This window comes from Benincasa hispida, chromosome 7, assembly GCF_027475165.1.
Source record: "Benincasa hispida cultivar pf3 chromosome 7, pf3_genome.v1.1, whole genome shotgun sequence".
NCBI classification, from domain to species: Eukaryota; Viridiplantae; Streptophyta; class Magnoliopsida; order Cucurbitales; family Cucurbitaceae; genus Benincasa; species Benincasa hispida.
This window is the reverse complement of record NC_143484.1, coordinates 57,806,102-57,830,358: the sequence shown is the minus strand read 5'-3', so window position 1 is coordinate 57,830,358 and position 24,257 is coordinate 57,806,102. Positions and strand designations below refer to the sequence as shown.

The window sequence follows — 24,257 nt, the reverse complement described above, 5'->3', positions numbered from 1 at the left end:
TACTTCTTTTCTCTCCTCCACCTTTTTTTTTTTTTTTTTTTTTTTTTTGCCTAATTATCTGATCCCACTTTAAAAAGGCAATGTTTGGGCATTTTCAGTCTCATCCAAATGTTCAAGAATATCAAAGCTAAAATCCAATTTCTCCCCCAACCAAATAAAGAAAATAAAATTCTTCAAATCAAACTTAAAAAAGAAGAGAGGATAAAAAAAACCCAAATGATTAGAGTTGACAACAGGGTTGGAGCGGACCGTGGGGGAAATTCCCCCCATCCCTGCCCCCGTCCCCGTCATTTGAAGGCGGAGACGGGGGTGAAGATTCCCCGTCGGAGAAACGGGTCCTCGCGGGGCCTCATTCCCCGTTTCCCGTGGGAATTCCCCTACTAATTACCCACGGGGAATCCCCTATTAGTTCCGATTTCCATTTTTTTCTTTTAATTTTTTAAATTTGGACTTGACTTTTAGGCTTAAATTTAGAATTTATATGTTCAATATTAGGTTTACAACACTATAAGTCTATAGTATATATTATAAACATACATATCAATAAATTATTTTATATATTATAATTATATATTTATAAAATATTAAAAATATAACTATATAAAATCGGGATTGGGGCGGGAATACCATCCCGTCCCCTTCCTGTCTCCGGACACGACTTCGAAAAAATTCCTTCAGTCAAATCGGGGATTCTCCGCGAGAAATTTTGTCAACCCTAAATTTTTCAAATGATAAAATGGTTTCATCTTTTAGATGGAGATTCGAACTTAGACTTCTTCTTGATCCTTTTGATCTTTAACGTGTAATATGTATTGTCATCCCTCGATTCGTTCATAATAGTGTCGCAATCAATGGGAAGTTTATTTTGCTTTATGTTTTTCTGACAATTTTTACTACAAAAATATTCGCACTGACAGGAAGGGGAAAAAAAAAGATTATGAAAGTATGAAACAATCATATTTTAGGCAATGATTTTGTCCAATGGGCAGAGTCAGCTTTTAAAGGCAGAAAAAGGGTTTTATATGGGGAAATGGCCATTAATTGTAGTGGTCATTTGCAGCCTAAAGCCATGATTTTAAAAGGGTTAGATTGGAAAATTCAACTTTATATTTATTAATATTATAATTTTGTTAAAATAATATAATTGTATTGTACCTACTGATCTTTAGCATGCTTAAAAGGAGTGTGTAATGGGCCATATTCTTTTAAAGTGAAAACGTCGTCGTTTGTGTATGATTATGATGTTGTTAGGAGAGCAATGTACAGTTTGATTGCACCTTCTTGCAATTGCTTGCAATGGAGACAACAACACAACAATGCATCCTCTCTTTCATCATCATATTCATATGCTTTGTTTAACTCACATTTGTATTCATTTTATTGCATTGCATTGTGATGCTATCAAGAACCGAGCGAAGAAGGAAAGATGTCCAGGTTACGAAAATTATAATAGAATTTGATATTCAAATTTTCGTTAATACTTCATTGAATTTAGATCGGATCATTTTTTAATATTATAAATATAAGGATATAGGAATTTGAATCTTTAATTTCAAAAAAGTGGTTACGTGCTAGTGGTTGTCGACAAATTAGATTTCTCACCATAAAAAAGTTGCGCCAATTGAATCTCCTTGAAATATATTATTTCATCTATTTTAAGTATTTTCTCTTGAAATATATTTATAGGTTCATCAAGTATTCAACTTATGAAATATTTTCAAATGAATTGTTTATTAAAAAAAAGTTTTTTAAAAATGTATTAAAAGATTGATTTTGATTCCGTTTGCTTTGGCTTGATGTAAAATTGTTGAAAATTTAAACCAAACCGAAAAATTCACTAGTACTGAAAAAAACGATTGTGGGCTACAAACTTCGATTGTCATTATTGGGACGAAAGAGTAATTCGCAGGCCCAGTCTCTTTAGAAAGAATGATTGAAGGTCTGGTACTGGGCCAAGTCCAATTACCCTAAAGTATTCCTTTCTTGAAGGCGTTTCTGTTCACAGTTTTGTTTTCCTTTTAGTCTTTAAATTTTGAGAAATCGTGAAGAATGGTCAAAATAGAAAAAGAGCTGGTAAGAGAAATATCAAATTTTAAAGTTTCATTGAAAAATGGTAAAAATATTTTGAAATTATAAAAATAGCAAAATAAATTTATATAATAGAAAATACTAATTAATAAATGACAAAACTACCCTAAAACAACAAAATTAAGTACAAACGAAGAAAGAGCGAAGTTGATTGTATCAGGAAAGTTATTGTTGGCAAGTGAATATTTGAAAGAATTGCAACTTTAGAACGATGTGACTATTGAAAATATGATTGCGTTTGACATCAAACCAGTTGTAGGGAGTTTCATCGTCTTCATTCAATGTGACCATTATTTTGCTCATAAGATCTTGAAAGCCAACTTTAAACACTATCAATACATTGTTGAAAACGATGTTCAAAGTAGAAACAAATGTAGGAAACATGTGTGCGAGCGAAAAAGGTCGGCGACTTGGCGAGGATGGTCGTTAAAAGTTAACCAAGACGATAGAGTTCAAGAAAGGGTTGTTGAACCAACAATCTCAAACATGAGATTGAGAAGGAGAAAAAGAGATTTTGGGGGTGACTAAGTGAAGAAGGTGAAGAAGATGAGATTTAGGGTTTTTTTTTATCTTATTTTGATAATGATGATGATAATAATAATAATAATAATATGAATGTATGCATGCATGTATGTATGTATATATGTATTATTAATAATTAGTATATCTATTACTAATATATATATATACACGCATATGTTTCAAACATTTAAAGTTTAATTCTCATTTATATGTTTCTTTTAAAGTATAACAAACCATTTTTACGTGTTTCTATATGAAAAATTGAAAACATCGAAAATATGGGAACAAATCAAATTAATTTGATAATAATATGTATAAAATTATGAAAAAATATTTAGATACAATTAAATTTGTAACAAACATTTAAACAAATTGAAAGTTAGTTAGATAAAATCAAATTTGATAATAAAAGATAAATTCAAATATAGAAAAATTAGGCAATTTTTGTTTATTGTGATAAGTAGTTCGATGAAATATAATTTCATAGAAAAATATAAATTCAAATATAATTTGGGAGAGAAAAATCAAGAATGAACTCGTTTATTTACAATTATACTTTATTCATAATTCCATTTTCATTTAAGTTTTAACAATTCCACTGTATTTACAGTTTCATCAACCACAAAAGTGAATACTTATCGGTTTGTCAAAAAGACATATTAATAATATAATAATATAATAAGATGATAATGAATAAAAGGTGATTAAAAAAATGCAAAAAATAATAAAATCCTAATCAAGATAAAATATATAGTTTTAGATGATAATATGTATAAAATATTAGATAAAAAATTTTAATCCAAATTTTAAATAATAAAAAACAAATAAAATCATGTAAAATCTAAAAGGTATATTATAAATTAAAATGAAAATAGTGATAAACAAATTAAAGATCGATTAATTTTGAATATTTTTGAGAAGTATTGGTTAAATCAAATCAAAACAGATAGTTAATTTCAATTAATTAGGGGAAGAAAAATAAGGAAGAGATTGATTTATTTTAAATCAAGTCGTGGAGTAATTATCAAAATCTAATTTGAATATTAAAAATAAATAATTCAAATTCCAAAAAAGAATAAAAATTACGGAATGATGCTCATTTTTAATTTTAAAATTGGATTTGTTAGATTATAATATGATTAAATTGGTTATTAATCAAGCTTTCCAGTTACCTTGTATTTATATCCCGAAATCAAGCTCTTCACTTACACTGTATTTATATCTTGGTTATTAATAAAGCTCTACGCTTACACTGTATCTAATATTCCGGACATACGAAACAACTAAGGGCAAGTCAGGTATTATCAAAATTTAAAACAGTGACTAAATATGAAATATTTACAATTGAATCTAATAACATATATAATAATAATAATAATAATAAATAAATAAACCTTAAAAAATATGAAAAAATATTCTGCTAATTTGTTAAAAATAGATATAAAATAATGAAAAACAATTCAAACATTTGAATAAATATAAAAATTGGTTAGATAATGAAATTTGATAATATATGAATATTTAAAATATAAATTTAGTAGAAAAATCTAGATATTTAATTTAAGTGATATTAATTTGAAAAAGTTGTTAAATATAATCTAAATTAATAATAAATTTTGCATTGAAACATAGAAAAATCAGGAATGACGGTTATTTTGTGAAAAGCAGTTATTTTTAGTTTTTCTTATGAATCAATTAGAGGGAAAGTGGAGAATTAGGACATCAACAATTACCCATATACATAGCCCCTTCATTGTTTATGATTATACACTTACTATGTATTTGTAGTTTCATCAATAACAAAAGTTAAGAACTAGACAAGGGTAAAACAGGGATTTAAAAATTCATGACCATGTGCATGTCATGTGAGTTGCTATAAATCTTATTATTTGCCGGTTTTGCCATTTTTCAAAACCAAATCCTAAAATCTGTCATACTCTTTGATTTTCCTAGAAAAATGATCGGGTTTTTATTGTATGACTTATGGCCAAAATGTGATGTGTATGGACCCATTTATGCATTTAATTTTCTAATTCTGTCCTCACAAGACTTCCATCAAGTAGGTATATCTTCCTACCATTTTAACAAATCTTACGGCAACTTTAAAATTCTTTAGAAATATTTTTTGGGATTTAATTTCTCATTTTAGATATGATTCGAAATATAATTAAATATTTTTCGGGATTTAGTTTCTCATTTTAGATATGATTCAAAATATAATTAAAATTATTTAAGAAAAAAAAAGATTTTACCCAAAATTAGGCTTTTAAAGAATGATTCTTCACTTTCTCTTCTACCAAATAGCCGTTGTACAAGGATCAAATGATTCCAAGTTTCCATTGGAGTGACCTTGCACCCGTCTGATTTGAGTAGGCTTTTGAAGTTTTTTGATCTTGTGGCCTGTAATTGAGAGAAAATACATAACAATTATGTTAGATTTGTGGTAGTTTCTTTGATTACTATTCATCTCCGCGCGCCACTGCACTACACTGCACCGTGTTGGGAATGACCTAAACTCGCAGTTAATAAATGTTGCATATTCTATTTATCAATAAAAATGTTGTTGAGTTTTTATTCAATAAATTACTATTGATATTGCATCCTTCAATGAAAATCCAATAAATGAACCCATGGCTATAACATGAATATTACATAAAAATGGATCAAGTTTTAGTATGTAGCCTGAATGGTCTATAAGTATACGGATGAGATTGAGTATCTCATCCTTGTGACACTATTGGATGCGGTCCATTTTGTATATTGATACAAATGATATGATCCAAATCTCATTCATGTAGAGACATGTGAGTGGGGCATCCTATGCAATAAGTTTGCATAAAACCAGACCTCGAAATAGTCACTTTTCTTTATAACAACCGTTTATTGTTAAAACTGACTATCTCAAAGTGAATGACATAGGGTAACTCGATCTTAATCCTGAGTTAACTATAAACTCCTGTTTATTCGAGATTACCCTTTGATCTACATAGGTGAGAGTAGTCCAACAACACTGCTCAATAAGCCTCCCATTTTGGGATAAGACCGGATAGATAGCTAGGGACATAGCCTTGCAATATGGAATCCACTCCTACCCGATTTAGGGTTAGCAGATGGGTTGTTCTCTTAAGCGTTGATACCTTGTCTTGAACAACGGGGCCCTGCCCTTTCTTGGAAGAGAGGGTTATGATTTATAAGTTGGACTGTAAATCAATTGTTCAATAGAGAATGAGTGGGAGCTTAAGGAGCAAGATGTATTTACAAGGGTAAAACGGTAATCTTTGACCCAGCTGTAAATACGAACGACTTGTGAATGATTGACTAACTGATTATGGTTAAAATGGACATAAATATATCTACAGTGAGGAGAGTGCAACTATCGAGCTATAGTGGAATGTATTGGTAGTTAACGAATAGTAATTAATTCGGTTTAAAGAGTTTAAACCAATTAATTACAAGTCATTGGAGCTCATGATCAAATCCCTCTACTAGCTCGTAATTTGGATTAATAAATTGAGTAATCTTGATAAGATTTGAAATTAGGGTTTAGAATTTGAAATATTCAAATTCAATTAGAGTTTCTATTTATTGTATTCGATACTATTAAAAGTATAATTTTATCGAGATTAAATGAAATTGGAGAAACGATTAATATTTAAATACGATTTAAATATTAATTATATTAAATTAATTTCATTTGGATGGAATTGGTTTTTATTAATTTAATATTAGATATTAAATTAATTTTAATTAAAAGGTTTAATTATTTAGTTTTTATTTAAAAATTAATTAATTGAATTAATTTTATAAAACTAATAAATAAAATTAAATAAGTTTAATTTATAAAATTTATTTTTGAAAATCATTTTAGGAAAATCATTTTGAAAATGGTTTTCAAAGTTGGACATCTCCACTATGCAATAAACTTCCTTACTCACTTCTCCATTTTTTCTATCAAGTAGGAGTTGCCCTTCATGCAAACCATGTATTTGCATGGTGAAAGCTCTATAATTGAGGTGCTGAAATGAATTATGATTCATGCTTACTAAGAACTTCAATAGAAACTCTGCAGAAATTATCAAACTCTCTTCGTATCTTATATACTTCCAACTCAATTTAGTATTTCCACCACACAATCCTTGCAAGAGAATAGTAGACAAGATCTTGGCGGTTATCTACTTGAAGATTGAAGCTCTTTCACGTGGATCCCAGCTGGACTTGAAGAGGATACTTCAAAAGTATTGTATTCAACAAACCCTTTCTATAAATGTTACTTTGAAGCATGTTTAAACTTAAATTAAGTATGATTAGAGTACTTATTGATTCTGTTTTTCCTTTGCTGCACGTTAATATACTCTAACACATCGCCTCTGCAGTCTAGCGCCATCGTCCACCAGCAACATCCCTATAGGTTCTCTCTCACCTCTCTCGTTCTTTATTTTTCTCTCAAATCTCGTCTATTAGTATTTTTTTTTTCCTTTCTAGAAACTCTATTTCAAAACCGTTAATTTGGAAGATAATAAAATGTACGTTGTTTGCAGAATAATGAAAAATGTAGAATGATGTATTTTGTTTTACCTTTGGACTCTGTTTTATTTACCCCAACCACCTCTTTTTTAGTGTATAATATATTTCCTTGATTCAACAAAGATTTTAGCAGTTAAGTTCAAGGTATTTGTGTGGCATTCTTTTTTTAGTACATTGTATTTGCATGACTCAAACAAATAGTTTAGTTGTTCAAGGTATTTGCATGGTTCAATTTAAGGTTGCAACATTATTTTTTAGTATAAGATATTTCTATGGATGTGATTTGAGAGTATTGCATGGTTCAATCTAAGGTTGCAACATAATTTTTTTATTACAAGGTATCAGCAGGAATTTGATTTGAAAGGTTGGCAGAGAATTAATCGACACTTCTTCTCATACTTCGTCATGAGTGTTCCATGTATTTTCTTTTTCCGAAAAGCATTATTTTTTTAGTTTGTTAAACTCTTCTTTTTCCAAAAAACATTATTTTTTTAGTTTATTAAACTAGTTTTAGATGAGTTTTCCTAGGTTTTTGGTCCGATAGTTTAGATTTTATTAGATATTATTTTTAGTTTATTAGATGTTGTTTTTTAAAATACACCATAATAGAGATTCGGGGGTAAATTTGTCCATTTTCAAATTTTGAAAAGTAGTAAATTTAGTCTTTTAGCCATTTTATTTAAATAGTTTTGGACATTTTTAAAAAAATACCATTTTATTTTGGCCATTTATCCAATCAATTCTTAAATTTTCATTGATAATAATTTAGTTCGTAGTTACAATTTATAATAATTTAGTCTCTAAACTTTAATAAGCATCGATTTAGTCCTTAAATTTTTTACAATTTACAACGATTTGATGCCTATCGTGAAAAATATTATTAAGATTTAATGAAACCTCTTACCTACATAGATTGTTAAAGTGATTACGGGTCAAGTATGTTCATAAATTATAATGACTAAGTCATTACACAATCTAAGTTGTCAAAAGTTTGGTGGGATATTTTATAATGACTAAATTGTAACGAATATGAAAGTACTATAAACTAAATCGTTACAAATTGAAGTTCATACACTAAGAGCCTATTTGGATTGACTACGGAAAAAAATATTTTTATTTAAACTATTTTGATAAAAACTATTTAAAATAAACTTAAAAAATATTTCAAAAATTATTTTGAATCTTTGCCAAATACTTCAATTTTTTCTAGAATAAACTTATTTTCAAAATAAAACACTTGAAAAGTTAAGTTAAACGTACCATAAAACCATTACTTCTATGAAATTCATGAACCAAAAGTGATTTTTTAACTTTTTTTTTTCTTCGTTTCCAATTTTCTAGTCGATAACATGTATCTGAACTTGTCAAAATAAGCTCAACTCAATTACAACTACTTATATGTTAGCGACCAAATTGCAATTACAATAGTAGTAGATATTCCTTCTCTTTTTCTCGTCCTTTGGATCTGGCAACAAAAGAAATACCAGAAAAGCTTTGAAGCAAAGCACATAATTTTCCTCGAACTTTTAGTGGTATTGATGAAATATATGTATGTGGGTAGGTAAAATGCTTATTTGAGAGAGAAGAATATAGGACGATGAGATGGAAAAGCATTAAGTTTTGAAATTGAATAAACAGTGGGCAGAACGAACCAAAAATCGTCACCCATTTGTTAATGATTTGAAAGAGAATAGGTGATCTATTTCGTATCTGTTTTTTGTTTTTTTGAATTGGGTGACAATATCTTGTGGCTGCCCAACTTCCAATTTACTTAGTTTTTTTTTTATTATTATTATTATTATTATTATTATTTTTTTTATTACAAGAATCTCTTTCTTAGTGCACCTTTAGGTACAACTGTCCAATTTTTATTTCAATGACAAACATTGATTCATTAGGAATATAAACAAACTATCAAATCGACAATAAAGTTAAAGTGAGCTTAGTTCAATAATAATGGTATGACTGATCTTCATCATTATAATTGTTGTATTAAAAAAGGATGATAATAACATTTGCATTTTGTTTTGGTACAAAGCATTTTAGTACGATTCAAAAGTAAAATATCATGATGTTAAATAGATAATATCGTATTATTTTAGAAATAAGAAGTGGATAATTATAAATCTGACTCAAATCAAAAGCCAATTTGCAGTGTCATTGAAGGAAAAGAAAGAAAATTCAAGAATGAAGGGTAAATTGTTGATCAATTTTGCATTAATAATTTGCTTCTTCTGTTGTAGCTCAGGCAGAGTGATTGAGTCTCCACACTATAAAGTGATTCATGTAGAATCAGATTTTGAGATCAGACAATACAAACAAATTTCATGGATGTCTGCTCTGGTCCAAGGAACAGCCTCCTTTGAAAAATCCACCCAACAAGGCTTTCACAGGTTAGTTCTTTTTTTCTGTTTGTTTTCCAAGAAAATGTGGTGGGATTTTCCTTATGCGCTCTTCTTTTGTATTGTTTGCATCAGATTGTATCAGTACATTCATGGTGCTAACAGCAATTCTTCTCACTTGCTAATTACTTCTCCTGTTACAACCACCGTTATCGCATCGGCGCATGAACCCGAGCATTTGATTAGGTATTATCTGCCCATTGTGAATGCCGAGAAGCCGCCGCTGCCCAATTCTGAACTGAATGTTCAGTTTGAGAAGTGGAGAAGCAATTGCTTGGCAGTCAGGAGGTTTCCTGGATTTGCTAAAGATGATAACATCAACAAAGAAATTGATGCTCTAAAGTACAGCTTGAGCAAGTACCTACCTGAGAGTGCAGCTATTTCAGAATACACCATTGCTCAGTATAATTCTTCACGTCGCTTGTCGGGGCGTTTGAACGAAGTCTGGCTTGATGTTTCGGGTTTTACTGCTGAGGGATGTCAACCCCTGTAAGGAGTTGCTTGAGTTGGTTTCAGTACTGTTGCAGGCTGTGTGGATTGGTATTATATATCTCTCAATAAAATGTAATGCCCTTCTGAGTTACAAAACTAAATAATGCCTTTTGATCTGCAATACTAAATAAGAAGCCATATTGTAGCACTGTTCTTGAAGTTTTTTTTGCTAATATCTTAGAGTTGGATAATGGATATCTTTCAGAAATGCACAATATGAAATAGACTAAGCCACTTAATCATGTCCAAATTCTTTAAATTTTTTTTGATCTTCATAATATATGTTCTCAAGATAGAATCGTAAAGTTCTCAGCATTTTATGATTATCTATAACTTACTTTTTAGCAACGTCGACTTCGAAATCACGTCAAGGAGTCTCCATATCCTCATCTTTGATTCTACTTGAATAACAGTAATGATAAAATCATTATTATGTCAATGGTGATGAAGCAAAAGACGAAGATTGCAACGATTCGAAAATATAGAAAATAATTATGCTTGTTTGGTGCTACTCTCTCATTGTTCTTGAAAATTCTCCACGAGAATGTATCAATGCCCCAATCATGATGACGACGACCTTCAAGACCCTGATCTTTGCTGATAATGGTAGGTCTCATCCTGTGAATTGTACTTATAATATAAAGAAAATATAATTTTCCAGTCTGTTAAGTTCTAGTTATTAAGGAAACAACTGCATAATTGTTTGCGGTTTTGATGCAAATATGAATGCTTGTTGCGCTGTGTTGGAAATGGAAGTCTGTGAGAAGCCAAAGTTTAACTTCACCAAAATGACCAATTGTAATGTAATAAGGTATCACTTTTACTCTTTATTACTGTCAACTTTAACCAACAACTATTACCTTTTTTTACTGCCTTTGTTCCAGTATACGACTTTAATCAGTCAGACATTTTCCTCATAGGAAAATTCATATAAATAGAGAAAGAGAGAAAGAAGATTACATTTGGGGTCTTGTTTGGACGACATATACTTTCCCATCTCTAATCACACCTTCAATATCTTGAGGAGATCCATAAAGTTCCTCAATTGCATTTCCTGCACGAGCAATGCTAGAGAGAATCGACTTTCTAAAGTTGTCGTCCACAATGAGTGGATCCGTTGTGTAATCTAGAACAACCTTCTCTTCTTCATCCATCGGTACACTACATCGAAAAAGTTCTCAATCAAAAACTAAACAATGAATTACATGATGGAATGAAAGTAAAAGAAATATATTTCAAAATTGTTAATTAATAGTCACTGAACCTAACATTCACTATCAGGATTGAAATGGCTAATGTAATTATATTTAAATATCGACAACTGTTAATATAACAAGAAATAATATCTGTCCTTTCCCTTTTCCTGATTTTCGATATCAATATTTAATTAGTATTATTCATTTATGAGCCAAAGTTATTTCAGACAATCCAGATAACTGATGCTACAGGCAATAGAGAATGGCATTCCATTCAGAAGGAAAAGATTTGGGAATACCAAGGAAATTACTTATTTCGACTATTCCAGGTAGAACAGTTCAAATATGAACGGATAAGTTTAATATAGGCTGAGATTTAAAATCAACATGTTGTGGGATATATTTGAGAATACCTGTCGTAGAGCCCGGCTCCGGCATATCCTTCCAGGTCCTCACCATTGGAATCGGATCGGAAAATAATGGATCGTCTGATGAACAGACCGATGGGCTTGCTTGGGTAACCCAACACCTGAAGCATTTCAAATCCAAAATTGTTTTGAGTTTCACTTATCACATTAAGTGGATTAGTTATCGAAGAAAAAAAGATTTGTGTCAAAAGATAACAAAAATATACTGATCTATAGTAATTATTAATGAATTGTTGGAAAACTAATGGTTCGATATTCATTGCCTACCAAACACATTTTACAACATTCATTTGAGAGATCAAATGACAAAGTTTACCTTGGGAGTATCTAAATCATTTTTCTTGCATATAAAGCTCAAAGCACGTCCTGGATACGCTCCTACTAGAGTTTCTCCAAGTCCTTTCACAACCTAGAGCAATAATGAGATTAAAAATAAATAAATAAACTCTTAGATCAATTAAATGGACATATGGTAAGCCCAACAAATAAATTAAAGAAAATTAATACCTCTGTATAAATCTCAGACGAGTCTCCAGAAGATGGATTAGTTGTATGGATAACAAATGCATAGTCAGCATTAATGATTTCCTGAACAAGGACGGCCATGCAGAGGTAGTCGTGATCTAATTTCACCTTTCTCGTGCTGAAGTAAGCTCTCTCATTCCACTTTGAAGCCCACACCTGCAAATGACAGAAAAGTAACGGTAATCAGCATATTAAACTTCTAAAACTTGTATAAACCAGCTTAAACCTTTGATAAAAAGGTGAAAGTTTGGCCAAGGATGAACGGGTGAATTTGACAGTGTAGTACGGCAAATATCAATTTGGAGGCTCTTTCTGATGAATACTCCTTAAAAATTTAGATTTTACATGAAGGTTTGAATCCGTAGCAAATTATCTGCACAGACCAGCATCATATTTCACACAGAATGGAGTAACTTGCCTTCTTTATGGCCATCCATGCTTGCTCCCATCGCTCTTCACCTTCATCACCAGGCCAGGGCATTCCCGAACTTGTCATCTTAGATTTTAACTCTAGGACCTGAAAATTGAATTCACATGCAAACTATTATCTTTGAAATGGGATGCACTAACTGTTATCTGTGAACTCATTTTGCTGATGCCAACCGTTATAAAATTCCACGAAGCTTCCATTTCAATTTTATAAAGAAAATGAAAATCTAAATGAAGCGAGAAAAGTCACAACTGTATTATAAGTTCAACATCACACACTATCTATTTTCTGGAGTAGGAAAACAAATTGCAGCAGAGATGAGATAAACACTACGATTGTCTATCATATAAAATCGATTGATACTCTGTGTTACACATATATATATATATACATATCATACTGTTACGTCGACAATAGTAGGAAAATTATACCAATTGAGGGGGTGCTGCCAGCTGTAGAACCGTCTTGCGAATCTCCTTCAGAGCACTGAACTCCCCTGCTCCTAACTTAATCTTCAAATCATGAACCTTTTCCGCCACTGCCTTTTAAGTCACAAGAAACAAAAACAGGAATATTTCAGCTTAAATAGTTCTTTCTTTTGGATGAACTATAGATCTTCAGTATGCACCGAAGTACAAGCCAAATTGAACATGTGATTCACAACTCAGGATGTATGAAAGTAGATGTATTAGTCAAGAATATTGAAGCTTCGAGATCCCATAAACTATTATATGTCATTTTTATGAGGATTGAATGATAGATCTTGCACACTGCATCAGATTGAACTTTATGTAAAAATCTTTATACATAATTATCATACGGAAATTAGAAGAAAAACCTTATTTGATTCATCAGACAAAACTTCCTCAAAAACTCCAAAGGGAAGGGCAACTGAAGTAGGGATTCCAACCCAAGATGGTACTTTTCCTTTCAGATAAGAAATATTACGTGATTTTGCTCCAACCTAAAAGCAAAAACGAATAGTATAAATTGACATCAAGAGTTCCTATCTAAAAAATAGAGAGAGAGAGAGAGAGAGAGGGATTTATGAGTTAAGGTTCGAAGCCTAACCAGATCACTCGTGAACTCTTCAGATACAATGGCATATTTACCACTAAAGTGCTTTCTGACAAGAGTTACCGTTGATGGAACACCATCATTCTCATGGATGGAACTTGCATCTGGTACCTCATCCTCCTTCACCTCGCTTATGCAAGTGAAAATATGATTCGTTTTTATGCTTATCTCACAACACTTAAAAAGATGAACTGACTAAGTGGAGAGGGAAGGGAAGCGAAGATGTAATGAATGAAATATAGTAATTAATTGATAAAATCTAAAAAATTTCAACTGCTTTAAAATGGGATTATGTGATTTTTTTGTTGCAGATGCCTTAAGCTTAAGTAAGAAGATGCATTAGTATGTACCTATATACAATATCAGCAGATTTAGGCTTTAGACGCACCAACTTCCCTTCTTTACCTTGAAGGTCTGATAGAATACTTGAATCAAAGCATGTTGCGAAGCAAACCTACCAGAGAGGAGCAAAATTAACATTATATGATAAAACATGTTGGCAAGGTACTTGTCACGTAACAAATAACTACCTTTCCATTTCTTGCTCGAACAGAAACATGAGATAGAACATCTGGCATATCAGGCGTCAACACTGCAACAGTACCATCTGGAATTTCTTCCTCACCTTTTACTCGGTTAGCAACTAGAATTGTTGGCTTCTCATATGATTTGTTCTGAACAGCAAGCAACTCATCCACGACGACTACATAACCAACAGCTTCAACTGGGCTAATAATCTGCCAGCTGTTACATGGGCAGGCAAAATTGTATTACAAGGGTATCAGAGCAGACAAGTAGCACTAATACATGCATGCTGCAGTAATATTTTATCCAATTTCCACTTCATTTAGCTGTATTCAACTGCTGTTAATCAACTAAGGGTGTGTTTGGAATGCATTTTCAAGTATTTAATCTAAAAAATAAGTCATTTTGAAAAAAATTGGAGTGTATGGTAACCACTCAAAATAGTTTTTTTAAGTATATTTTCAACTAATTTTGTCAAAAGTGTTTAAATAAAAATGAGGTTTTTGAAAAACATTTTTTTCTCAAGTCAATCCAAACGGGCCCTAAATTAACCATTTTTCTCTAGAAAGTCCGAACAGGAAATAGTGTGCAACTCAACCTCCCAAGGTTAGCAGTTGTCCGCAAAACAGGATCCAGTCTATTTAGAAGTGAGGATAAAGAGGAAGCTGATCCAGAACGGATGATTTCTTCGGTAAATATGTCAACCTGCAAAATCAAACTATGAGGAAAAATCTAAAATCCTCGCAATATAAAACAGCACGTTATAATTGCAACATGTAAGAACATACAGCCCATTGCTCTACTCCAAGCAGTGACCCCAAGTACTCTGCAGATGGCTGCAGGATGTGGTGGTATGCCTCTGCCTTGTTTGCAAGTGCAAGGCGGGTTCTATCAAGCACAGACTTCGCATATAATGCCCAATGATCGTTTTTACTTCTTGTGAGGTTCAATGCAAGATCCCATCCCTTTGAAAAGAACAAAACAAATATTACAACTAGAGTTTTTCTACACTTATACTGGAAATTGATGTTCTCATTCTCAACCTTCAATCAAAAGGCTGAACTACAAGAACCGAAACTTTAGACTATAATGTAGCAAGTTCGGGGGCTAATCGTTTGTTCAAGAATTCAACTTCTGGGTTTCAATTCTCTATTTTTATTAATATTACCTTCAAGCTGTAGATGAGATCCTCATTATCATCTGATGACAGTGCAAGATTTTCCAGAATGAGAGTGATGAAGTACATAATTTTCTGCATAGATTACCAACAATATATCTAATTGCAAGAAAGTACGATCAAATGCAGGACAATGAAGATTTTTTACTGTTTAAGTTCACGTGCTAGCTCAGAAAGAAGCAATACCTCCGGTCCTGCAGTATTTAGTTCCTCGTATCCCCTCTCAACAGCAGTCCTAACAGCAGAATCAAGGGCAATATCCAAAAATAAGAGATCCCTCAGACGGTCTCGAGGCTTAAGAAGCAAAGGACGTAGCTCTTGCCGAGCTTCAAGCAAGCCCTGCATTTAAGCAATTAGGTAAAGCACATTTTGTAAAATAAAAGGTGGTCATAAAATTGATAGTGAAGTAAAGAACGTGCTCAATGAAGAAATTCATGATACCTCAAGAAGTGGTTCAACATTCTTGATTTCAATATGTTCTAAAACAAATTGCAGCAAATCCTGTTTCAAAAACACTGCCGGATCAAATACTAGTCATGTGATATAACAAGTAAAAATTAAGATAAAGTAGATAACATTAACATCTCATAATTGGGCTAACGCTAATAAGATATTATTATAGATCCACCTGTGAGAAGTGAGTAGCCTTAACGCATATGTTAGCAGGGAAGCACAAGGGCTATTCCCAACCTTGTCGAGGGAGATGTCAACCATCTCTCCTTAAATCAAACATTAATCTGAAATTATGATTGTAAATTGAAATAAAAGTTGAAAGCATTACCGGTAATCCAGACGGTAAACCAGAAATAGGATTTATCTGCACCCCAACCATGAAGCCTTGACCCTGAAAATATTGACGTTCTTTGTAATAGTTGGACATAAAGGCTATCATAAATAAAATTCTCAGCAAATTCTACCTCAGATCTGTAGCCTAAGCAGTTTTGAATTGCAGATTCTAGATCTGCACCTGAATGAACTGCCTGCATTTTAACCAGATCTAATTAGAATAAAAAATATCATAATCTCAACATTATCATTAGCGCCGATTAAAAATAAGACACGAGCAGAGTGAATCTTTACAGTGTTAGAGTGCATATGAGGACAAAATCTCACATCAATTATATAAGCGTGAAGTTTTCGTATTTCCATTGAATAAAATGCAAAGCTTAGGGTTGAGATGGTTAGAAAACAACCTTCAGTGTTCTCATGTAGTTTCCTAGATCCCGCAAAAGACCATCCTTCTGGTCTCCCCTAAAATTTGGCTCAGAATGGATTGCACGATCATAGCTTAGAAGTCGTTCTTTTGTGATTCCATTATCATTCAAAGTTTTCCAGTAAACGTCAATATCAAAGTCACTATTAATGTAATCGATTAATGCCTGCAATTAAATAGAATGAGGTAAGTTCTGAATGATATGCAGCACTAAGGAAGGCCAGGACAACTCATAGAACTCCAAATTACCTGACAGATAACTACATCATCAGGGCTAGTATTATTGTGCAATTTCTGATGCCATTCTTCCATCATTCCTCCTTTGCAATCATTGTTCCTCTAAATATCAACCAGTACATAGTCACAACTTTACGAGAGTCATTTAACGATAAAGGAAACCAAAAGAATAAAACACCGAGAGAAATGATAATCTAATTCTAGCACCTGAATGACTAAAATTTCATCCCGAATTCTCTGTCCAACATCTCCTTCACCACCCCTTCCAACCGTAGACATAATCATTCGTAAAAGCTCCCTATATTGTGGATGGCTTGCATAAATACCCTCTAACAAATCTGTGAGTCTGTCTTGTGCTTTACTGATTTCACTGCAACAAGAGGGAGAAAAAAAAAATCAAACATATGATTCAAAGGACTGCAAGAGCAAACCCATACGGAGAAACCGTTGTTCTGCTTGGGAACAAAAAGTGAGCATAATAGCTAACAAAAGTAAGATGTGGATTGCATGCAAGCCACTATTGGATCAATGAGTCAGATTAAATGAATTGTTCATAAAATAAAATATCCCAAAGCTAAAGGAAAGCACATTAGTGATTTACCGTGGTTTCACATTATAATTTTTATTCCATATAAGCTGCCTTGTTGCCATAAATCTCATCCACACCAAGATCCCTGCAAGTCCCAATTCACCAGCATCTTTAGCTTGATCCATCAAGTCAGCTGCAATGTTAAATCTGAGCAAAAGAATAAGTGAGACCACACTGTAAGAAAATTTTAAAATATAGTATTTCACAAGCAATATAGACAAGGGAGGGGGGAGCCCCCGAAAACTTTACCCATTCTTCATTCCACTGAAGCTTTGACTCACAAACAAAGTTTGTTAAAAAGGATAAAATGAAATTAGGCCAATCATTGCTTATCCCTCATGCTCTCCCTCACAAATAGCTTAAAACTTACAAAGTTCTATATATTTATGAGGAAAAATGAAAAAAGAGAAACTCATGGATCATCCGAAGAAGAATTGTGAAAGAAAGTATATGACATCACCATTCATAGGCAGCAAATGAAAAAACATGTGCAAAAGCTCTAACAATTATAACATTTGTTTCCTATTAGCTTCTAAAATACTGAAAGAATGGAAAAAAGTGCATTGTATTTATGTTTTAACTTTTAGGAAATAAAAAGCAAAAAATGTAGTACATTGAAAACGTTGATGAACGTGTTGTACATTGAAAATGTTGATGAACAGACAACTCATGGAAATATGAGATTCCTGCTTTTTGTGAAAATTACATGATTTGGCTAGAAGAAATAAAGTAAACTAGTTTATTATTAGGCTAAAGTTGTAAGAATATATGTCAGATTTGCCATAACTATATTACACAGGGACCTTGCTTTCAAGCTTTTGTAATTGTCAATGCTTGAGACACACAAACATTTGTCCAGGAGATTCATCCTAGTCTCATGACAAAGATTTTCCAACTCCATTATCCCATAAAAATTAATTTTCATAAACAAAGCTTTTGCAGTTCACTCTTGGCATTAATTGTCAATTATAATGATGGGACAACAAAAGGGGGGAAAAAGAAGAAGAAGAAGGGTCAACTGGCTCCCGACGCATAATTCACAGAACCATGCTGATTTCTCTCTCCCAATTTGCATCGCTAGCATAGGGCGCCAGGAAGCTATCATCACGAAACTACCAAAAAGGAGCCAGTAGTAACTCTCATGAACATTACGCTCAAGTAAAACATAACTGCAGGCTCCAATTTTTTACACCACAAAGACGTACAAGAAGATATTTTGTAATTACGTAAAGACAGCTCAGTCAGACGAAAGTCATTCGAGAATCAAGATTACTGACCGATGCATGAAGGACTTTTGTGCTTCACTCTCCAGTTCTGCAATATTATCCAACAATGACTTTGCAGTACCTTTGCCACCCTCGGTATCCTTAATAAGGAGCCTCTCTCAGTCATTAATGTGGCAAATTGAGAGAAAAAAAAGATATAGCATAGGAAAAGGTGTAAACCACATTACAATAAAGACAAAATATCACCTTTCGCACTTTCTTTGGTTGGATGGCAAAGGCGACATAAAAATCTGACGAGCCTTTGTTCTTGATCCAATTTCCAGAAGACTGAAGAACAAATGGCATTCCCACAAAACCTTCCTCTTCGATTAAGATTTCTAGATATTGGACCTATAGCATGAGTTGTTGCAAGACCAAGCCACTGAGCATGTATTTGAAGTTTTAACTACAGAAGTCAAAACTCATAGATTGAAGAGGTAAACTAAAAAGGGCACCCATTCTTATCTTTACCTTTAGAGTGGAACCATCAGCGTTGAATATGAATTGTGTTTCAGCTGCCTGGCTCAATGGTATTGAACCCCGTGGAAGTACATCAGGAGGTGGAGTCTGAAAAGGCGGAATTACATAAATTTCCTCTGCGGAAAATATGCATTCGGGTATGTATACCTTATCTTGGAAAAAACAAAAATTTTAGAATATTACCAGCCACTCGCCCACATTTGTTCTAGACAAACCCCAGTGAAGAGTAACAGGCTCCTGTAAATCTGTAGCCAAATAAATCTTTGTCTTGCTAGCATTTTTTGTTACAAGCACCTAACGAAATAAAGTGGATTAGAAAAAATAAAGTAGCCTTGTGAAATAGGTGCTAAAATAACTCCATTTTCCTACCAGAAGATCCTTATCACCAAGCTTGTAGATGATTTTGTTTATAACATCACCACCATCCTGTTCCTCCTTTATCTTTGCAAATTTCTCAACTTCTGTCAAGGCTTTTGGTTTGGCTGTATATGTTTCCTCTATAGGTTGAGAAGCATATCTATTTACAAGTTGCACCAAGTCCCTCTTTTTGCGCTGAATTTTATCTACCCTAAAGTATTTTTTATCCTGCAACTGCTTTGCTACTTTAGTTTTAATTTCTCCTTTGGTAATCTTCTTCCGAATCTCATCAATAGTAGCACCTTTAGTTAGTTCTGATAGCAACTCTTTCTTTGCTTCTTCAAATTCCCTCTGTAAAGAATGAAAGGGAACAAACAAGTAAATTATGTAATGAAATAGCATATCAGTGGATGTATAGAAGGTATTTGGTATTTAGCGGGAGGGAGAGAATAAAAAATCCCACACATAAACAGCTTATATGCATTGATGGCTGAAAGGGTATTTGAAATTACAAGTTGCTGCTCAGCAGAGTAATTGGGTTTCCCTGCTTTCTCCCAACGTATAAAAGCTTGAATTTGAACAAGTTCGTCAGGAATTGTCTTGTCTTTGGGAGTGGATAGCTCCACTGTTTCACTGCCATCATTTTTTTTGGTCAGTCTAGCTCTGAGATCTTGTAGGGTAGCACCCCTGGTTAATTCCTGCAATAACTCAGCTCGGGCTGCTTCATACTCCTCCTATAATAAAATAAGATTTTGTTAAAATAGATAATAAAGATCATCTAGCAACCTCTATTCAACGGTTAGCAGAAGATATCTCAAAGCAGATGGTTTTGGTGGAGCTTTTATAGATGAATTACCTAATTTTGGAAAAATTATACCCCAGAAAATAATAGGAAATAACAATGTAGCTCAATACGACCTATGAATATATTTAAACTTCCCGAAAATCCTTTCTACCTTAATGTTAAACTCTGGTTATTTGTAATAAAGAGAAGTTAAATAAACTAATAAAGAGAAGTTAAAATAAACATGTGTTATTTAAAATTAGAATAAATGGAGCGAACTAGAATAAGGAATGTAGAAATTCCCGAGACAATCCATTAAATGGAACAGAAGTAAATTGAAAAATGGAAGAGAATTCATCCGTGCCTGCTCCTGTTGTGGAGTATACATCTGTCTTCCCTTTCTTTCCCATCTCAAATATGCTTGAATTTGTACAAGTTCTTCGGGAACTGAAACATCTGAAATTAACTTTTCTTTCACGGGTAACGTAATATGAAAGTTTTTGTCATTGTTCTTGTACCTGGGAATCAAAAGTTTAAGAAGCAAAAAAACAAGACCTGCAAATTAGCGCTCTTGCTTCAATTATCTTTTAAAAACAAAGTCAATAAGAAGTCATACCATTTATTATGAGCTTCATCAAGTAAAAGAAACTCTATTGCTTCTATTGCAGGGTCATCAACCTCAATTGTTAGGGTAGAATTGGAACCAGACTACCAGAAGAAAGGTACGAGGAAAATAATAAACAACATTCGGTTATCTGGTAGAATAAGCTAAAGGATCTACTGATACTCTTTCAAAATTTGCAGGACTTACTTTCAGAAAAGGAGTTCTAAGAGCTCTGTTCTTATATACTTGAGTTCCATCTGGGCAATGTGATGGAAGCGCCCATTTCCTGAAAACATTGAAAATTACACTAATAAGGATTAAAGGCACGTGAATAAAATATGTACTATAGAATATTATATGATGACGAAGAATGATAAAGAAGAAAGGATCACTATGTCCGCAACTCAGCTTACTCTTTTCTATCATGTATTGCACCCCAATGAAGAAGAAGAGAGCCACCAATGTTTGTGACCAGGATATTTACACGTCTAATGGAACCTGAAGTAGGGGCACTAACATCAACCTGTTGAATTTAGTACAGATTAATTTAGTGCAAATGTCTACTTTGTAAGATTAAATATTGGAAATTGGAAAACTCGCAAAAGAGCCTGATGCAGAATCAGGTATTGTATTAAATGTCTAGATGGTAAGTTTCAAAATACCTGCAGTTCAATATTCTCATCCAGTTTGAACTTTCCAGCAAGCTGAAAACAAAAATGTGGTTAACAGATTTTACAGAGAATTGCTAGGAACAAAAGGAGGATGTCCAATTTTGAACCAAAAAAAAAAGACAAGCCATGGGGATAGATGTGTGCATATTCTACTGCAATGTAGAATGCCCGAGAGAATCAAATCTGATGCTAAATGCAGAAGAATTTGCCAAAGTGCTTCATGATTCAACAGCTTGACTCCGTTCCTAATAATAGTCATCAAATCACTTAATGCTACTGTCCAATTTCTTTTTCTTTGGATTCTCTTTCGGGAACTCAATTAGAGTATCACTAATTGAAGACTTGACATGTCATCGTTGAACATCTGCCTACTAGTGAATTCAGATTTTAAATTGATATATGGAGAGGGATTTTTGTTCGTCTTTTAAATCAACTTCATAGTTTTACAAATACAATGCCTTTAACCTCCTTAACCAAAAAAATAGTATCAAGACTTTTATTTAAAGCACCAAACTGCAAATTATTTTCAAAACTCGATAACATTATTAGCTGATCCTAGCAGCTGAAAAGTACCTCGGAAGTGGGATCCGTGGCTAATACAGCATGTGGGTTAACAGGAAAGCTGCATCGACCTGTTCCAATGGCCATCCTTGGTTTTTTAACGTTTAGACCGTTCCCTAAGAACTTTGTTGATATAGGAGATTTCCAATGCTGTGCTGGAACTTGATTGGCTAATGCAGCTTGAAACAAAGTACTCTTATGGGTCCCGGAAGGATTGAATTTACATTGGTTATCAAAAACTGAAGGACGAAGCAATCTTTGGTGGAGTATATTCTGACTAATGGAATTACTCATATTCGCTGATGCACTTCCTCTGAAGAAATCGTAGAATCAATAACTTCCGTAAGTAACAAAACAACCAAAACAAAAGGCAGAAACCAAACTCCAATGCTAAAGGTCATATAAATTAAATAAGAAATTGTTTTTACACCGAAGTAAGCGAATCGAAATTCATGCTCGTGATTTCACAAATAATAACACTTGATTCAGCGAGTTTACGGAACATTCAATTCAATGCAAACATTATATCCTTGACAAGAAAGCAATACAGAAATCAAGCATTTCTAGTTGAAATTGAACTGCAACATCAGAAAGATTTCCACACTAATTCGATGAACAAGTTCAAGAAAAACAATATCCTGGAATCAGCGATACAGAAAATGAGATTGAATTGCAGAAATCAAACCTCAATATTGAGCTAAGAAAATATTGATATTAATCAATCGGATTCTGGGTATGTAATGAGCTATGAACTGAGCTTCCCGTCCTGCGCGGGCTTCAAAACTGGATCGTTGAAAGTCGGAGAAGTAACGTAATTGCGCGGCGTTTTATCACTTAATTAAACACGTGGAACGATTTGAGAGGGCCACGTAAGCCAATAGCGACGCAATTGGATCCTCTTCCACGTTCTGTTTGGGAGTGGGATTACGATGCGCCGGACTGGGAGGAGGGCGGAGGGTCCGTGATTTGGCCGCCGGGGAGTTGGATATTTTTTTTATTTATTCATTTTACTTTATTTCATTTTTTTGAATGGGAGTTGATATTTAATAGCACATTTAACTAAATACCCCTGATTTTGAAACGTATTTTCAAGTTTATTCGTGATTCTTTCCCTTTATGACCTTGACATTTTTGTCATTTTCTTCAACTTTTGTATTCTTTTAATAGTATAAATTGTGATTTTTTTTAGTTGAAAAGGTTGTAGAAAGTAGTAAGGCGACATTAATGAAATAAAAGTGTTAATTGTAATTTAGGGTTTTTTTTAAAAAAAAAAAAAATTAGAATTTATGATCTTTAAATGACTTATTTATAAAAATAAAATCTCACTATCTATCTGATAATAGATTGTGATAATCATCTATGTTCGATAGATTTATTAATATTTTACTATATTTCAAAATATTTTTAGTAGTTTTATCATTTAAAATAATTATTATTTTTAAATTGTAATATTTGTTATTTTAGACAATGAGAGCTACATTTATTTTCCTATACTCGTTCATTTATCATAAAATAATAATTTAACTTTTTTTAAAAAAAAATCAAAATTACTTGTTACTGAAGATGTTTTTAATTAGACAATCGGTGAATTGTATAAAGACAGGCTTAATAGGGATGACAATAGGGCTGGAACTGGGGCGGGCGGGGATGCACTCCCCATCCCCGTCCTCGTCGAGATTTTTAATTCTCGTCCCTGCCCCATTTCCCATTTTGGGGAGTTGGGGTCGGGGTTAGGAATGTCTGCTTTTTATTTTATTATTTTTATGAATTGTATAAAGATAGGCTTATTGTTGTATATACTTGTTTAAATTAAATATTACATATTTTTTTTATTATAAATTAATGAAAATTAAATTTATTATATTAGATTTTAAAATTTTAAAAAAAATTGAAACGGTATGTTTCAGTAATATATTATTATTATTATTATTAACAATTAAAAAATTCAGGACGAAAACGAGGATTGGGTTCAAGATTGGGGACGTGACAGAGATCCCCACCACATTAAATTTTCGGTTTGACCCCGTCTCAAGTCAAACCGACAATTTTCCACCTTGAACAAGGACTTGCAGGGATCCGACCCGACGGTTGCCATCCCTCATAGACATAA

The 24,257-nt window shown here is 32.8% G+C and overlaps 2 protein-coding genes, 1 long non-coding RNA gene and 1 other non-coding gene across 4 annotated transcripts; 1 reads left to right on the top strand and 3 right to left on the bottom strand.

The window, feature by feature from the left end:
• Positions 1-9,214: 9,214 nt before the first annotated feature.
• Positions 9,215-10,187, top strand: LOC120081354 (uncharacterized). The gene is made up of 2 exons (XM_039036144.2): positions 9,215-9,527; positions 9,612-10,187. Exons 1-2 carry the CDS (start codon positions 9,322-9,324, stop codon positions 10,027-10,029), a joined length of 624 nt encoding a protein of 207 aa, XP_038892072.1. The 5' UTR covers positions 9,215-9,321; the 3' UTR covers positions 10,030-10,187.
• On the bottom strand, positions 9,691-10,507 carry LOC150035285 (uncharacterized). The gene is made up of 3 exons (XR_016530927.1): positions 10,367-10,507; positions 9,902-10,023; positions 9,691-9,829 (listed from the first exon to the last, which is right to left on the bottom strand). It is a non-coding gene; the product is annotated as an uncharacterized LOC150035285 (long non-coding RNA).
• A 317-nt stretch (positions 10,508-10,824) lies between these two features.
• SEX1 (Pyruvate phosphate dikinase, PEP/pyruvate binding domain-containing protein) lies at positions 10,825-23,217 on the bottom strand. The gene is made up of 34 exons (XM_039036142.2): positions 22,833-23,217; positions 22,160-22,460; positions 21,578-21,619; positions 21,329-21,438; positions 21,123-21,201; positions 20,928-21,019; positions 20,676-20,829; positions 20,040-20,261; positions 19,540-19,878; positions 19,354-19,464; positions 19,162-19,257; positions 18,898-19,041; positions 18,703-18,791; positions 17,438-17,572; positions 17,044-17,206; positions 16,849-16,938; positions 16,580-16,765; positions 16,304-16,366; positions 16,168-16,230; positions 15,828-15,887; positions 15,573-15,725; positions 15,378-15,461; positions 14,998-15,174; positions 14,808-14,914; positions 14,215-14,428; positions 14,035-14,138; positions 13,679-13,814; positions 13,446-13,571; positions 13,039-13,149; positions 12,596-12,694; positions 12,160-12,333; positions 11,969-12,061; positions 11,638-11,753; positions 10,825-11,189 (listed from the first exon to the last, which is right to left on the bottom strand). Exons 2-34 carry the CDS (start codon positions 22,439-22,441, stop codon positions 10,985-10,987), a joined length of 4,419 nt encoding a protein of 1,472 aa, XP_038892070.2. The 5' UTR covers positions 22,442-22,460; positions 22,833-23,217; the 3' UTR covers positions 10,825-10,984.
• LOC120082271 (U6atac minor spliceosomal RNA) lies at positions 15,992-16,119 on the bottom strand. The gene has a single exon (XR_005483107.1). It is a non-coding gene; the product is annotated as a U6atac minor spliceosomal RNA (small nuclear RNA).
• Positions 23,218-24,257: the final 1,040 nt, after the last annotated feature.

Coding starts and splice junctions, on each gene's coding strand:
- LOC120081354 (XM_039036144.2), top strand. CDS start 9,322: ATGAAGGGTAAATTGTTGATCAATTTTGCATTAATAATTTGCTTCTTC. Junction 9,528..9,611: donor ACCCAACAAGGCTTTCACAG/GTTAGTTCTTTT, acceptor TGTTTGCATCAG/ATTGTATCAGTACATTCATG.
- SEX1 (XM_039036142.2), bottom strand. CDS start 22,441: ATGAGTAATTCCATTAGTCAGAATATACTCCACCAAAGATTGCTTCGT. Junction 17,207..17,437: donor AATTATAATGTGAAACCACG/GTAAATCACTAA, acceptor CTCTTGTTGCAG/TGAAATCAGTAAAGCACAAG. Junction 16,939..17,043: donor ATGAAATTTTAGTCATTCAG/GTGCTAGAATTA, acceptor GTTGATATTTAG/AGGAACAATGATTGCAAAGG.